We start from the raw sequence: 15,505 nt of genomic DNA on the forward strand, positions 1-15,505 counted from the left end.
GTCACCCTCTCACTCGCCAGGGATTTTCTCTCTCTCTCTCTCTCTCTCATGATTCCAAACCCTGAGATGCCTTTTTGCAGCTTGAAGATTTTTAGCCTTATGGGAACTACCTCTTTCCCCTGGGTTGGAGATGGGAATGTCCAGATTTCAGTTACCGCAGATTGTGGCGTGTAAACCAAGCCTCGAAAAATCCTGCAAAAGTGAAGATCGACTTATACACGGAGTATAAAATGTTAACCGGTTGGTGTTGGTGTCTGGTCACCGTTTGGAAATGTGAGGGAAAAAAAACATGACATCGGTACTTCAAATTAAACCAATGTGATAGTTTTCATTGAATGAATAAATTCTATAAGCAGAATCAACATGTCTTAAAAACTGCCTCAGTCATGTTGCCGATGTGCCCATGCTGCTCTCTGATGATTTGGCTGCCCTCTCTGAAACTGGAAGGCCACTTATTGACCTGTCAGTTTCCAGAGGGTCCCCACCGCCCATCACTGGAGAGGGAGCTTAGCTGTCTTCCTGCCAGGGAATGGCGGAGCCCCATTTAAAATCCCAATGATTGGGGGGGCTGGCTTTGGGATCTGGAAACAGTCCCAATTCCTGTCTCCTGACCCCAAAGCTAAAATTCAGCCCTTTATCTCTGTCACCTTTTCCAGCCCTGCAACTCTCCGAGATTGCTGCCCTACACCAATTCTGGTCTCTGGTGCACCTCCATTTTTCCAATACCTAGGCCCCAAGCCCTGGAACTCTTTCCTGAAACCTCCCCATTTTTGTATTTCACTCTACATCCTTAAGTCGCTTCTTAAAAAATACCTTTCATCATATCTCCTAATGTGGCTTAAGGCCATGTTTTGTTTGGATACGCCCATGTAAAGCAAATTGGGATGTTGAGGGCACGCCATAGATGCAAGCTGTTGTTGTAGTTACAACAATATTGGAGGTGTGATCAGTGACAGTTGTCAGTCATCCATCCAGTAAGGAAGAGTCTGTCCAGGTAGCGCCGGTGGCCTCCTCCCATCTGTCTCCATTTCAAATCATCTTCAAACTAATCATTTAAAAAAACTTCTAAGTAAATTTGGGGCATCAAGGTCAACCTGCAGCCGGTGAGTGGGGGGGGGAGGTGGGGGAGAGGGGGCGGTTATTGTGTTGGATCAGTTGGTCACAGATTAGAAAGAAATTGGAAGTTGGATTTCTGAAGATAGTTTAAGTTCTGTATTTATGTTTAGCGTAGGATTAACACAGCTTCAGTGTCAGCCCCTGACTTGCAGGGTCTCACAAAGCTCAGTCAAGGTCAGTGGAAGCTCGCTCAGGGGGCACCAGTAACTCAGTAAGGGGAAGGTGGGGGGCGGGGGGAAGAGGGTCAGGGGTAGGTGAGGGAGGAACGACAAAGTCGAGAAATGATTTAGGGTCAACAAACAACACTGAATTTCCAAAGCAACTTTCACATCCTTTTGAATATTGGTGAACAGTCTATAACCAGGAATAGAGACAGAGAGATCGAGGAAGGGAAGGGAAGTGTCAGTGATGGACCAGTTGAAAGTGATGGAGGGGTGGAAATTGGAAGCAAAATTAATAAATGTTTCCAGGTCCAGATGAGAAGGTGTCCCAGAGTCCTCCACAGCCAGTGAATTAAGTCCGAACACCAGCCACTTTATAATGAACAGCAAAGCCAGTAAAGCATCAGTGAATCCTGGACAATCCACTCTACTCTTCTTCAAAGAGCGCCATGAGGAGGCAGACAGAGCCTGATTTAATGTCACATCTGAAAGCCAACATTCCCTCAACAAGAATAATAACAAGTTTCCATTTATATAGCACCTCTAGTGTCTCCAGGAGTTTTGCAGGAGCAATTATCAAACAAAATCAGACTTTGAATCACATAAGGAGATCGTAGGACAGGTGATCAAAAGCTTAATCAAAGAAGTGGGTTTTAAGTAGCGTAAGGAGGAGAGGCAGAAAGGAGGGAATTTCAGAGCTTAGAGTCCGGACAGATCACAGTATATTCACTAATGGTGGGGGCGATGAAAATTACAGATGCTCAAGAGACCAGAATTGTAGGAACACAGAGATCTTGATGGGTTATAGGGCAGGGGAAGATTATAGAGATAAAGAGGGCTGAGACCACTTGGGACAAGTGGATTCTGAGCCCATAGAGGAGAAACAAATCAGCCAGATCTTCCAGTTATCTGCCATATATCCCCTTCCCCCTCTCGACAATATAACTGGATACTATTCCAGCATGGGCTGCCTGAGTTGAATTCCTGTTCCTGTGACTTTTATGTCCTGTGTATTTGTGCCTGAATATCAGATAATAACAGAATGTTGGGTTTGTCCATGATGCCCCTTGCTGTTCAACATCCTACCAACTGATTTTGCAGCTTGGTCTACAATGAAAATGTCACATGGGATGAGATACTATAGGATTGTCAAGGTAATCAGGAAGTAGAATTTCCCTTTAGGGGAAAGAATGGGGAGCTGGAAGAATGCTTAAGAGATAAAGATTGCTCTGGATTGCAAAATGTTAGTATGCAGGTACAGCAGGTAATTCAGAAAGCTAATAGAATGTTATCATTTATTGCGAGGGGAATTGAATACAAAAGTAGGGAGCTTATGTTTCAGTTGTACAGGGCACTAGTGAGTATTCCACATCTGGAATACTCTGTACAGTACTGGTCTCCTTATTTAAGGAAGGATGAGAATGCATTGGAAGCAGTTCAGAGAAGGCTTACTAAACTAATACCTGGAATAAAAGCAAAAAATTGCGGATGCTGGAAATCTGAAACAAAAACAAAAATAGCTGGAAAAACTCAATAGGTCTGACAGCATCTGCGGAGAGGAACACAGTTAACGTTTTGAGTCCGAATGACTCTTCATCAGAACTGAAGAAATATAGAAATGTGGTGAAATATAAGCTGGTTGAGGGGGGGTTGGGACAGGTAGAGCTGGATAAAGGGCCAGTGATAGGTGAAGGTAAGGAAGAGATTGCCAAAGATGTCATATGAGGAAATGTTGGACAGACTAGGCTTGTATCCACTGGTGTTTAGAACAGTAAGAGGCCATTTGATTACGTGTAAGATCCTGAGGAACTTGACAGGGTGAATGTGGAGAGGATGTTTCCTCTTGTGGGAGAATCTAAGTCACTGTTCAAAAATAAGGAGTCACCCATTTAAAACAGAGATTAGAAGAAATTTTTCTCTCTGAGGATCGTGAGTCTTTGGAACTCTCTTCCTCAAAAAGCAGTGGAAGCAAAGTATTTGCATGTTTTTAAGGCAGAGCTAGATGGATTCTTGATTAACAAGGGGGTGAAATGTTACTGGAGGTAGGCGGGATATAAAAGTCACAATCAGATCAGCCATGATCTTATTGAATGGATGAGCAGGCTCGAAGGGCCGAGTGGCCTTCTCCTACTCCTAATTTGTATGTTTGTACATAGATAAACCCATCAAAATATTTCCTGACTCACAAACCACAATACAACCTGCTTCATCGGGGATTTCCCTCTCCCTATTCCTGAAGGGGGTGAACTTCCAAAATAATTTCACCCTGATAACATCCCAGGATTACTTAACTCCTAACGAACGACATTTCTGGGATGACATTCCCATGACTTGGGCAGCACCTTGTGTAGGGTAACTCTGTTTTCCATCTGTTCCATTCCTTAAAGCTTCAAAACAAATTCATCTCTGAAGACTGCGACTCCTTAATGGCGTATTGTTCCAAAGAGCCCGAATCCCTCAGTTATTCACCCAGAAATGGTTATTGGGTGTCACCTGAATTGATAGAACTCTTGCTTCTGAGTCCGAAGGTTGTGGATTCAAGTCTCACTCCAAAGACTTGAGCATAAAATCTCCAGGCTGACACTCCAGGGCAGTACTGAGGGAGTGCTGCACTGTCAGAGGTGCTACCTTTCTGCCCTCTCAGGTGGACATAAGACATCCCATGGAGCTTTGAGGAAGTTTCTTTTTCCCCATAGTGACAAACATTGGGCCACTGAAGCTGATGACACTGGCTGAGATCAGCACTAACTGAGGCAGCTGAACCTGTCCATGTCGCTCTGCTATCTCACTGAATAAACTCAGTGAGTCACTGTGAGTCATTCCCAATCTTCAACAGCTATTTATCTAGTTTGTTCTGTATAGGCCCCTCATGTTTCATTAGTCCAGCAATGTTCACTCTTTAATGCCCCTCACTTGAAGAATGCCCACTTATGTGAGCTCTTGAGGGGGAAATGGGGAAAGGAAGTGGGGGAACGGGAAACGGCTGGACCAGCAGGAGCTGAAACCCAACGGGTCAATTTATTCAGAAAGATTCCAAACAATTTTAATATTGCCTTCAGGCGACACTCCTAGTTGGAGAAATTCAATTCTGTATACAAACACACCACTTCCTGGTGTGTTCCTGTCAGGACAAGAAAAACTAGTGTTATGATCCTAGCTGAGGCTATTCCTGGACAAGCCTGATCCCAGAGTGGAACCAGCTTGATAGATCCTAACTTTATTTGTTTGTTTAGATACGTGGAGAGAGGCTACTGAACAGAGTCACAGGAGTCAGCTGATGAACTTTTAACAAAAGAATAAAACATTTTTTCAACAAGAAAAGAAGAACTATATTACAATACTCCTTCACCCACAACTATACCTTTACAGATATATACAGATTTGTAAAGGATAACACAAGTTAAAAAAGCTATCTTATACTCGAATGTTCACAGTAAGTACACAGTCCATGTAAACCTATAGCACCCTGTGGTCAGGCACACCACACTCTGAAACCAAGTGACAGATGCCACCTCAAACAGATGCTATGGATCTCTCCTCAACTTCCCCCAGATGCTTGTCACACCCTGAGCCAACTGGCCTCATTGAATTCCGTCTTTCACACGAGGGTTTCCAATCTCCACGACCTTGCCTTGGAATCTCCCAAACCGATGCTTTCTCTCAGAAGCCTTCCACAAGGGTCCACCTCCAGGGTTTCGAACTCTGCTTCTGATGTTCCTCTCCCATGCATTCAAGCATCTTCAACGCACTCTGTCTCTCTGACTCAGCTGTCAACAGTACACCACTGCTTCACGTGCCCATAGCAAAGAGTTACAGACCTTCAGCTGTCTCTTTGGACCTTCTTGCCTTTTGCACGCTGTTCTCACTTTAAATCTGCTTTCTGCAGCTTTTGTCTCTTTAAACTTGAAGCTTGGAGGCTTTCTTTCTGCCCCTCACTCTTAACTTCACTTAACAGGACCTTTTCCAGGTTCCTGTCCTTCCTTTCACTAGAAGGTCTTCTTTAAACTTTCCCCTCTTCCACTCTTCTGGATTTTTGGGGTTTTTCTTTAGCTTGGGATTGGCTATCTGCCCCCTTTGATCCAAGCTCTCTTGGCAGCAACTTTCAGAACCAATTGAACTCAAACAGCTGCCAAAACAACTGCTGCTTCTCTTCTTGTGTGTGTGTCTGTGGGTGGGAGCTGCTTCCCTGGCCCCTGTTGCCAGGTAACATTCCAATCCTTCTATCCTTGTATGTTTACCTTTTCTTTAGGTGTCGTAAAACTCCTCATTGGAAATGCAAGCACCTTTTTAAAGTGAAACTAAAATTCCATTTGACCTTTCTTAACACACAGATACAGAAATACAAATGAAACTTAAACTTTAAAGCTAAAACTCATTCCTAACACCCACAAATACAAATATAATTTATTTAAACTATCTCTATTTCCTAACACTAGTTTCAAAGAGGATGTTTTTATTCAGTGAGATCAGTCATTGATGATTGACAGAGGCTATTGGTGGTGTTTGTTACCAGATCATGGAGGCACTATTGGGAATATTGAGAAGAGGCCATTCAGCCCCTCAAGCCTGTTCCGTCATCCAGTTAGAATATGACTGATCTGCACTTCAATTTCATTTACATTCCTTTGCTGCATATCCCTTAGAACCTTTATCCAACAAAAAAAAACTATTTATCTTAGTCTTGAAAGTTCCAATTGATCCAGCATTCAGTGGGAGAGAGTTCCAGATTTCCACTAACCTTGTGTGAAGAACTGTTTCCTGATTTCACTCCTAAATCTCTTGACTCTAATGATATTCCCTTGGTCTGGATTTCCCCTGACCAGAGGAAATAGATTCTCTCTATCCTATAGAATCCCTTTATCCTTCCAAATATTTTGATTAAATCACCCCTCAAGCTACTAAACTCAAAGGAATTTTGGTGTTCGTTCCTTGTGGTTAGAGCTGACCATGACATCAACTAGAATTCATTGAGATGATGGATGATGTCATGACTTGTGCATGAAATAGATTATAGTGAGGAAGAGTTGCACTGCATCAACCTCAATCTCAAATCCTGTCACATCTGAGTCTAGTACCAAGACAAAGTTGAAACAGCTGGAGATGACTCTGAATACAGTGGGTGACCTTGGTACCTTGAGTGTCTGACCACACTCTCAGCGTTCCACAATGCTTTGCCTTGTTGCCGTTGGACATTGACTTTGTGTTGAATTCTTCCACCCACAATGCCAAGTTAAAACTTTGCACATAAGGATAGGCGAATCTGAACTCACTGATGGGGTTTTGCCGAGATGGACTGCCTGAGTGTGGCCACTCTTTCATGCAAACAACTACTTCTGAGCCACAGATGAGATTTGGGTGCCAGTGAGGACCAATGAAAGGTGAACCACTTCGAAGAGTGCGACAAGTCCCCACTTTACAGAGGTACAACCCCTTCCAGATACACCCCATACAAACCAAGTACATATAACCTGACTTTCATTACTTTAATGTGATACTCAGGGGTCACTGGAATGTGGATGCAGGAGGTTAGAGAGGATATATGTTAAAAAGGACAGAACGCATGACTTTCAACTGGGGACTGGATTAAGTCTGTTCCCTGCTTTGATTATTCCAGCCTCACCTCTCTTTGGAGACAACACTTGGTTTTTATCATCACACTCCCCTCCTCCCCTCAGGTGTGCAATGCCATGGAAGATAAAGTAGCAATTAATAATTGTTGATCATTACAGCTAATATAATGAACAATAAAAATCATAGAATTGTATTTGGCCCATCATGCTTGTGCTGGCTCTCTTGAGATATATAAATGACTTAATATTTATATTATTACCAGTACTAGAAAATAATATTGTTAAAAAGCTTGGCTTGATGGGTAGCATGTTCACCTCTGAGTCGGAAGGTTGTGCTTTGAAGGTCCACTACAGAAAGGTGACCACAATTCAACCTAGGCTGTCACTCCGGTGCAGTACTGAGGGAGTGCTGCACTGTCAGAAGTGCCATCTTTCAGATGTGACCTTGACCTGGGTGGCCTGTCTGACTGTTCAAAGGTCCCGAGGGACTTGGGAGAGCAACAAAAGCTGACTTAATGGCCCGAGCAACAGCCTTCCCTCAGCTGAAAGGTATTATCAGGTCATTGCTCACTGTGTACAGCAAGTCACCATCTGCAGAATTCACTGGCACACTCACCACACAGAACAACAAGTGACTACACTGTCTGCAAAGGACATCCTGAGGATGTGAAAGGCTCCACATGAATTAAAGTTGCTGATTTACCAATTCCTGAGGTCAACACAGAGCAGACACCAACAATAACCTTTCAAAAAATTAGATTAGAATAGGACAGGGCACAGGGATAAAAACAAAAAGCTAAAAGCTACTGCGGATGCTGGAAATCCAAAACAAAATAAAAACAGAATTACCTGGAAAAACTCAGCAAGTCTGGCAGCATCAGCGGAGAAGAAATCAGTCAACGTTTCGAGCCCTCATGGCCCTTCACAGGGGGCGGGGACAAGGGCCGGGGGGCGGGGACAGGGGACAGGGGGGGCGGGGACAGGGGCCGGGGGGCGGGGACAAGGGCCGGGGGGGCGGGGACAGGGGCCGGGGGGGCGGGGACAGGGGCCGGGGGGGCGGGGACAGGGGGAGGGGACATTACCCCAGCGGCCAGCAGGTGGCGGGTGGGAACCGAGTTCCGGGCGCTGGTTTCGGCCGGACGGATCCAGGTGCCGCGCTGCTCGGGCCTGGGGGACCCGATTGGCGGCTGCACCCGGGCCGCGGTCATGGTGGTGAGGGGCCTGAGGTGCTTCGTGAGCCGAGGTACCGGCGCCGGGAGCGCGGGGAGAGTCTCCCCCGGGGGTCCGAGCTGTTTCACCCGGGGGGGGGAATCACACGCTGCCAACCTTCGCCTCTCTGACCGGCGGGGTTTCTGCCTCAGTGAGGAACCCACCCCCCCTGCTCCCCCTCCCCCCCCCCCGCTCTCCCTCCCCCGCTCCCCCTGTTCCGCTCCCCCTGTTCCCCCCCCCGCTCCCCCTGTTCCCCCCCCCCGCTCCCCCTGTTCCCCCCCCGCTCCCCCTGTTCCCCCCCCGCTCCCCCTGTTCCCCCCCCCGCTCCCCCTGTTCCCCCCCCCGCTCCCCCTGTTCCCCCCCCCGCTCCCCCTGTTCCCCCCCCCGCTCCCCCTGTTCCCCCCCCCGCTCCCCCTGTTCCCCCCCCCGCTCCCCCTGTTCCCCCCCCCGCTCCCCCTGTTCCCCCCCTCCCCCTGTTCCCCCCTGCTCCCCCTGCCCTCCCCTTCCCCCTGCCCTCCCCTTCCCCCCATCCCCCTGCCCTCCCCTTCCCCCCTGCTCCCCCTGCCCTCCCCCCATCCCCCTGCCCTCCCCCTCCCCCCATCCCCCTGCCCTCCCCCTCCCCCCATCCCCCTGCCCTCCCCCTCCCCCCATCCCCCTGCCCTCCCCCTCCCCCCATCCCCCTGCCCTCCCCCCATCCCCCTGCTCCCTCCCCCCCCCGTGCTCCCTCCACCCCCTGCTCCCCCTCCCCTCATGGCAGGAGGGTGTAATGTTACTTTATGAAATTTCTATTGACTTTTTTGAGTTATACAACAACATGATGCCGTTAGTGTATTAAAACTCCCCAAGGTGTTTCATAGGAGCATATCAAACAACATTTATCACCAAACTACATAAGGAGATATATATTAGGACAGGTGACCAAAGGTTTTGTCAAACAGGTAGGCATTAGGGAATATCTTAAAGGAAGAGAGAGAGGCTGAGACCTTACGGCCCAGGCAGCCGAAGGCACGGTTGCCAATCACGTGGAGCGATTAAAATCTGGGATGCTGAAGAGATCAAAATTGGAGAAACGCAGAGATTGCAGAGAATTGTGGGGCTGGAGGAGATTAAAGAGATTGGGAGGAGTGAGGCCATGGAGCGATTTGAAAACAAGGATCAGAATTTTGGTACTGAGGCACTGCCAGACTTGGAAGCCAGTGTAGGTCAGTAAGAACAGGTGGTGATAGATGAACAGGACTTGTGCAAGTTAGGACATGGGCAGCAGAATTTTGGAGAGTTGACAGAGAGTGGAAGGTAGATGGGTGACCGGCCAGGAGAGATGTTTCAAAGCATCACGTCTCATGGAGTGTGTTTGTATTTCCCTAGGCCGGCAGTGTGTGTTCCAGCAGCTGAGGCTCCCCGGCATGGTGAGACACCAGCGCTATCTCCGCTGCACTTGTTGTAAGGAAGGTCACTACACTATGGCGGATCTCCACCACCTCGACTGCTCACAGCCTGACCCAGAGGCCGAGGACATCGATGAGCGCTACACCCCCCAGCAGCGGGCGGCTGTCCTGCGGGTGCTGAACACAGCCTCCCGGGAGGAGCTGGCGGGAATCAAACTGCTGCGTGGCCGGAAGTCGGCCAACATTGTGGAGTATAGAGATGAACGTGGGCCATTCACACACCTGCGGTGTCTACTGGAGGTGCCGCTCTTCAAACACAAAACCATAACGAAAGTGTGTCAGTCAATCCTGAATCCCTGTGAGGAGCCTGGGAGGAGAGACAAGAAACTTCAAGGACTGAAGTTTATCAAACCTGATGTAGAACGAAAGCGACTTCTGGTAAGGGCTGAAGTAAACGGCAAGGAGGCTGTACAAACAGTACACTGGATATACAAACAGTACACTGGATATACAAACAGTACACTGGATATACAAACGGTGCACTGGATATACAAACGGTGCACTGGATATACAAATGGTGCACTGAATGTATGATTGGTATACTGGATGTAGAATAGGTATACTGGATAGATAATTAGTATACCGAACATACTCAAAACCCTGAGCTCCTGACAGGCGAGAATTCTGTCGGTGAGCTGCAGATGACACTGGTGGACGTGCCTAATTACAACATGGCTTATTTAGACCATTTCCTTTAGAAATGTGAGGACAGCAGTTTATAATGCGGGACTGGTATTTGATGTTGATACAGAATTGAAAAGCCCGACAACAGAAAGTAAGGTTCTGTTGAAGTGTGTTCGGATGTAAGATTTTGAATCTATAGATGTGATGCTTGGTTGATGCTGTTGAAACTGTCTGTGGTGAGGTGGTTTGCTTTGTATGTGCATGCACTTTCCAGAGTGGAGTTCCTGAGCTGAATGTTGCAGGTTGGTGATGTCTGGCCTACCGCAGAAATAGCCTTTATGTAAGAATACTGTGCGCATGGAAATTGCACACTCTGACCGGGAAAGACGTCCTACCTAAATATATCCTCTCATTTATCACAAGGCTGCAAAAAGCATTGTGTCAGTCGTGTTTGGAATCCGTAAGATTGCCTGGGCTCACGTGGACCGGAATCTGACTGTTCTAGACTGGAATCAGGAGACGAGTCATCGCTATATGAAAGGCACCTACCTGCCCTCCGTCTACCTTGAGGAGGTAAGTCGCTCAGCAGGTTTTTCTCTCTCCGTTCTCCTGGGCTCCCACTGCACTCTGCCAGAGAAGTGGCCAGTCCAATTATCGCCAAAGGCTTGTATCCTTTCAAAGATTCAAAGTGGAGGGGTGAGCTAATTGAGGTGTTTGAGTCGATTCAAGGAATTGATAGAGAGAAACTGTTTCCTCTGAATTTGGGTTGTCAACTCTGTTTGGATGAATTCGTGGAGGTTTCATCACATGACCTCCTCCCCCAGCCTAAACATCGAGTGAAACAGCCTTATCCCCCATCACTAATATTTTTCTAATGAGTAAATATACCGTTCAAAAAGAATAAATAATGGGTTTTGTTCAGAGAAGATTAATCCTCAATTCCTGGAGACTCCAGATCAGTACAGGAGGGTTGGCAATGGGTTTCTGGAGTACGAGGAACCTAATCTTAGATTTAGATTTAGAGTTATTAGATTTAGAGCCCTTATTCACAGGGCAGTGGAAATCTGGAACTTTCCTTCCTAAAAAGGGGTTGAGGCTGGAGGATTTTTGTTTAATTCATTCATGAAATGCTGACGATACCAGAATTTGTTGCCCATCCCTAATTGCCCTTGTTCAGAGGGCATCTGAGAGTCAACCACATTGCTGTGGGCCTGGAGTCACATGTAGGCCAGACTGGGTAAGGACAACAGATTTCCTTCCCTAAAGGGCATTAGTGAATGCAGATGGGTTTTTATTACATTCGACAATGGTTTCATGGTCGTTATTAGACTTTTAATTCCAGATTTTTATTGAATTCAAATTTCACCATCTGCCGTAGCGGGATTCAAACCCGGGTCTCCAGAGCATTACCCTGGGTCTCTGGATTACTAGTCCAACGACAATACCACTATGCCATCAATTGAAAATTTCAAAGCTGAGGTTGATAAGATTTTTGTTAAGGCTGGGGTATGAAGGATTACAGAACCAAGGCAGGTAGATGGAGTTAAGATACAGATCAGCCATGATCTAATTGACGGAACAGGCTCGAGGCCATCTCCTGTTCCCAGGGAACTGTGATTCAGCTTAAGTTAGAGCAGGAGAAGGGTACTCTGCCCTGTGGAGAGGTGCATGCCTCAGCTCACTGCCTGTCCCTCAGTGGCCTCTGGTATTAGCTGCTGCTCCTCTACAGATCACAGCGGTTTAGAAACAGACTATGTCACTATCCTGAATACTCCTGAGATCTGCAGAAGGTATATGTGCGGAGAGGGGGTCAAACTGGCCAGTATCCAAGAGGGCACAGATTTCGAATAATTGGCAAAAGTTCCAGAGGTACACAAGGGGAATTTTATTTTTATGCAGCAAGTTCTGATCTGGAATATGCTGCCTGAAAGGGCAGGAGAAGCAGATTCGGAATTGGATAAATACTTGAAAAAGAAACAGTTTGCAGGACCGTGGGGCAAGAGCAGGGAAATGGGGCTTTCAAAGACCTAGCACAGGAGCAATGGACTGAATGGCCTCCTGTGTGCTGTAAGATTCTAATGTCTTTCCAGATTCCTTGAAAATTCTAACATCCCTCTTTCTTTTCCATTTATTTGCAGATCTCCACGGCCGTCTCTAAAATCCCCAAAGCAGATTTCTTCATCTTGGAGAAGCCCAGCATCTCGACTCAGAACACCAACCTGTTCCCTGTGACTCTGCACTTGCGCACAATTGAGGCCATGCTACACGGGCTGCTGGGGGGCAGCTTCCTGGAGGATGGTCAGCACAGGGTGCTGAGCGTGGTGCGTGCTGCAATTGGGAAGCACTTTGAATTAATGGTGGGGGAATCCCGGACCAGCGGGAGGGAACTGGTGCTGCAGCTCATGGTTGACTCGGTGATGCAGGAGCACCCACGGGTGCTGTTTCCCCGGGACACACTGGCCCGCTATAGGAGACTGTTTCAGAAGGGAAGTGCAGATCGGGGAGAGGAAATGTGCGATGCTTTGCTGCAGGCTGTTGCTTTTTACGAATTTCTGTTTAACAGGCCTTAAATATCACATCACGATTAAAGAGGGACTTGATCAGTTACCACCAGTATCTTAACAGGTGCCAGTCATGGTCATCCAAGGGCACTGAGGTCAACGATTGTAACCCATTTTGCGCAGAGCATTTAGTACAGAGGGCTGAGCGCATTGCAAGCAACGGTGAGGAGTAACTTCAGCCTAAAATAAAAATAGGAAATGCTGGAAATAGTCAGCAGCTCAGGCAGCATGTATGGAGAGAGAAACAGAGTTAAAGTTTCAGGTTACTGACCTTTCATCAGAACCGACCCGAACGTTAATGCTGTTTCTCTCTCCACAGATGCTGGATGAGCAGTTGACTATTTCAGCAGTTTCCTGTTTTTAGTTCATATTTCCAGTATCCGCAGTATTTTGATTTTCAGCTTGTTGCTCAGAGACTATTGAATCAATTCTTCTTGCTTTGTCAAACAGTTTGCTCCTGCCTCAGTAACGTTAGAGATGATGTTCCCTCTCAACATGTTTGAAGAAAGAACAAACTTCCTTTTAAATGGCAGCTCTCATGACCTCAGTGTCTGTTGTAATGTGGGAAAGGCGACAGCCATTTTGCACATAGGCAGATCCCACAAACAGCAATGTGATAATGACCTGTTAATCTGTTTTTTAATGCTGATGATTGAAGGATAAATATTGACCCCAGGACACTGGGGCTAACCACCTACTATTCTTCAAATAGTGTTTGAAATCGATTACATCAACATGGGAGGGAAGATGGGGCCTTCGTGTAATGTCTCATCTGCAAGATGGCACCTCTGTCAGTGCAGCACTCCCTCAGAAGTGCCTGGCTTGTCAGTCTAGATCATGAGCTCCAGAGCCTGGAATAGAACTTGAACCCACAACCTTTTTGACTCAACTGAGAATGTTGCTGACTGAGCCACCGCCAACGTAAAGACGAGATCAGTAGGTGAATCCTGTGACCTTTTTGGTCGGTACGGGGAGAAACACAAGGCCATCAAGAACTAGTTATATTTCTGAATGCTTTTATTTAAAGGGACCGTTGTCTTCTCGGAGCCAGTTTGATCAACCCTTTTTGTGTCTTTACAAATGTCCAGTGATGGAAACTGTCTGAGCTTGTCTTTATTGGTTGAAAATTGTCTCACACTAAAATCATACACACTTTTGCTGCCTTCTCAAGTTTTGACAAACTGTCCTGTATGTGAGAAGTTGCCCCTTTAACTGGTCTACTTGTAAGTGGGATTGACTACGGTGTTCCAACAGGCCTGTCCCTGACCAGTTGCCGGCAAGGGACACTGTGGTAGTCTTCTAGGTAGTAGTCCTAAAGGACAACTGTGGGTCAGAGTGTTGGGGGTGGCAAATTCCTGATGATTGGGTTGTGGGGATGGATGTAAGGGGGCACGATGTGGGTGTGAGTGGCATTATGTTGAACTACACAAATACTAGGGCATCAGATTGAAATCCTGCTCTGTGCTGTTAAGTGATTGTGTCCTTCTGCCACCCAAGCTGCAGTGATTGACCTCACTGTGCCCAGGGTCAGGAGAGGAGAAACCAATCTGGGGCAGTGGGGTATGCGGAGGAGGATTCAGTTCCTGTTCACCATTCCTTGTTCCCAGCCAGAAAGCAGCTTCTGTGGCTCTTGGGTGAGAATAGAGGTTTGGTCTTTGTCCTTGCTCTATATTCTTCTTCTTGTTTGGTTCCCAGATGTTGGTAATAATCACTCTAACTTGCTATGCTGCCTTGTACAATAGAAGGACCGGTTTGACTGTGCTGTGAAATGTGGCCCCCGGAACACTTGCACAAAACAATTAGTTCCTAGCTCTTTACAGGTAATAGAACGATGTGTAACAGTCCTGATGCCAATCCCCATGGGATTGGATAATGGAGAGTAACCACTGCACGTGTACCCCACACCTTGAGAAAGTAGGGATAAGGAGAGAAAACCAGAGGGGAGACATGGGCAGGGGAGAGTGGGAAAAGAAAGTTTGATATCAGTCAAGAGTTAGCGTTTTTAATTGAGTTTATGTTAAGCCAGTTTCTTCAGATGGTCATAAGTGGATTCTGAGCCCATTCATGTCCTCACTTCAACACCCACACCCCCAGGACTAGGATGCACTGAACTCGGTTCTGACTTTTACTACTTGAATTTTGGTTTGAATGTTGCTCAGAGTCAGCAAACAAAGGTCATGTCTATCTTGGTCCGACATGCGCTAAGTTCAGACGTTATCCAGGTCGTGGCCCACAGCTGATGAAGAGGTTCAATCTCTGGGCTGTGCTGTGTTAACTATTTCAGGCAGGATTGGGGTATTACAACAGATTTTGTTTTGGTTTGAGTGAGAGTGAGAAATAAGATTAGGATTGCTGTCTGTTGGAAAATGTGCTTGTGCAGCTGAGTTAGTTCCTTCAGGGAAAAACATGGCACGTCTCCCCATTGACTATCTTTGTATCAGAAGTAGTGATTTTCAAATTCTAGCTGGTGCTGTGTGCAAACCACCCAGGTGTTGATTGATTTGTGCACCAATTGGACTGTGTTACATGGTTTAAACCAGACCCTGCATTAGGACTACCACTCATTTGATTTCACTGCTGATCTGCCCTGATTTTTGAACACACCCATCATTGACCAAGTGCTTTGGGATATGTAGGTGATGGAAAGCACTATATAAATCAAGTCCTTTAAGAAAATTTATAGTTGTAAAGCTAAGTGATTGTACATTTTAACCTGTCCTGCCTAATGTGGTTATTTATTATTAAACGGTTTCACTGTAATCACTTGTCATTTTTGTAATGAATGTATGTGTTTTGACTTTTGACCAGGTAATTCTGAG

General features: G+C 46.6%; 1 protein-coding gene across 1 annotated transcript; it reads left to right on the plus strand.

Moving 5' to 3' along the window:
- The first annotated feature begins 7,981 nt into the window (after positions 1 to 7,981).
- On the plus strand, positions 7,982 to 15,446 carry tefm (transcription elongation factor, mitochondrial). The gene is made up of 4 exons (XM_078529058.1): positions 7,982 to 8,090; positions 9,422 to 9,879; positions 10,549 to 10,698; positions 12,264 to 15,446. The coding sequence occupies exons 1-4, from the start codon at positions 8,054 to 8,056 to the stop codon at positions 12,693 to 12,695; spliced, it is 1,077 nt and encodes a 358-aa protein (XP_078385184.1). The 5' UTR covers positions 7,982 to 8,053; the 3' UTR covers positions 12,696 to 15,446.
- Positions 15,447 to 15,505: the final 59 nt, after the last annotated feature.

Source organism: Cetorhinus maximus, chromosome 24, assembly GCF_964194155.1.
Source record: "Cetorhinus maximus chromosome 24, sCetMax3.hap1.1, whole genome shotgun sequence".
NCBI classification, from domain to species: Eukaryota; Metazoa; Chordata; class Chondrichthyes; order Lamniformes; family Cetorhinidae; genus Cetorhinus; species Cetorhinus maximus.

Excerpts from the sequence above, each read along its gene's own strand:
- tefm (XM_078529058.1), top strand. The coding sequence starts at position 8,054 with ATGGTGGTGAGGGGCCTGAGGTGCTTCGTGAGCCGAG. Across the intron at positions 9,880-10,548 it reads TAGAACGAAAGCGACTTCTG|GCTGCAAAAAGCATTGTGTC; the intron begins GTAAGGGCTGAA and ends ATTTATCACAAG. Across the intron at positions 10,699-12,263 it reads CCTCCGTCTACCTTGAGGAG|ATCTCCACGGCCGTCTCTAA; the intron begins GTAAGTCGCTCA and ends ATTTATTTGCAG.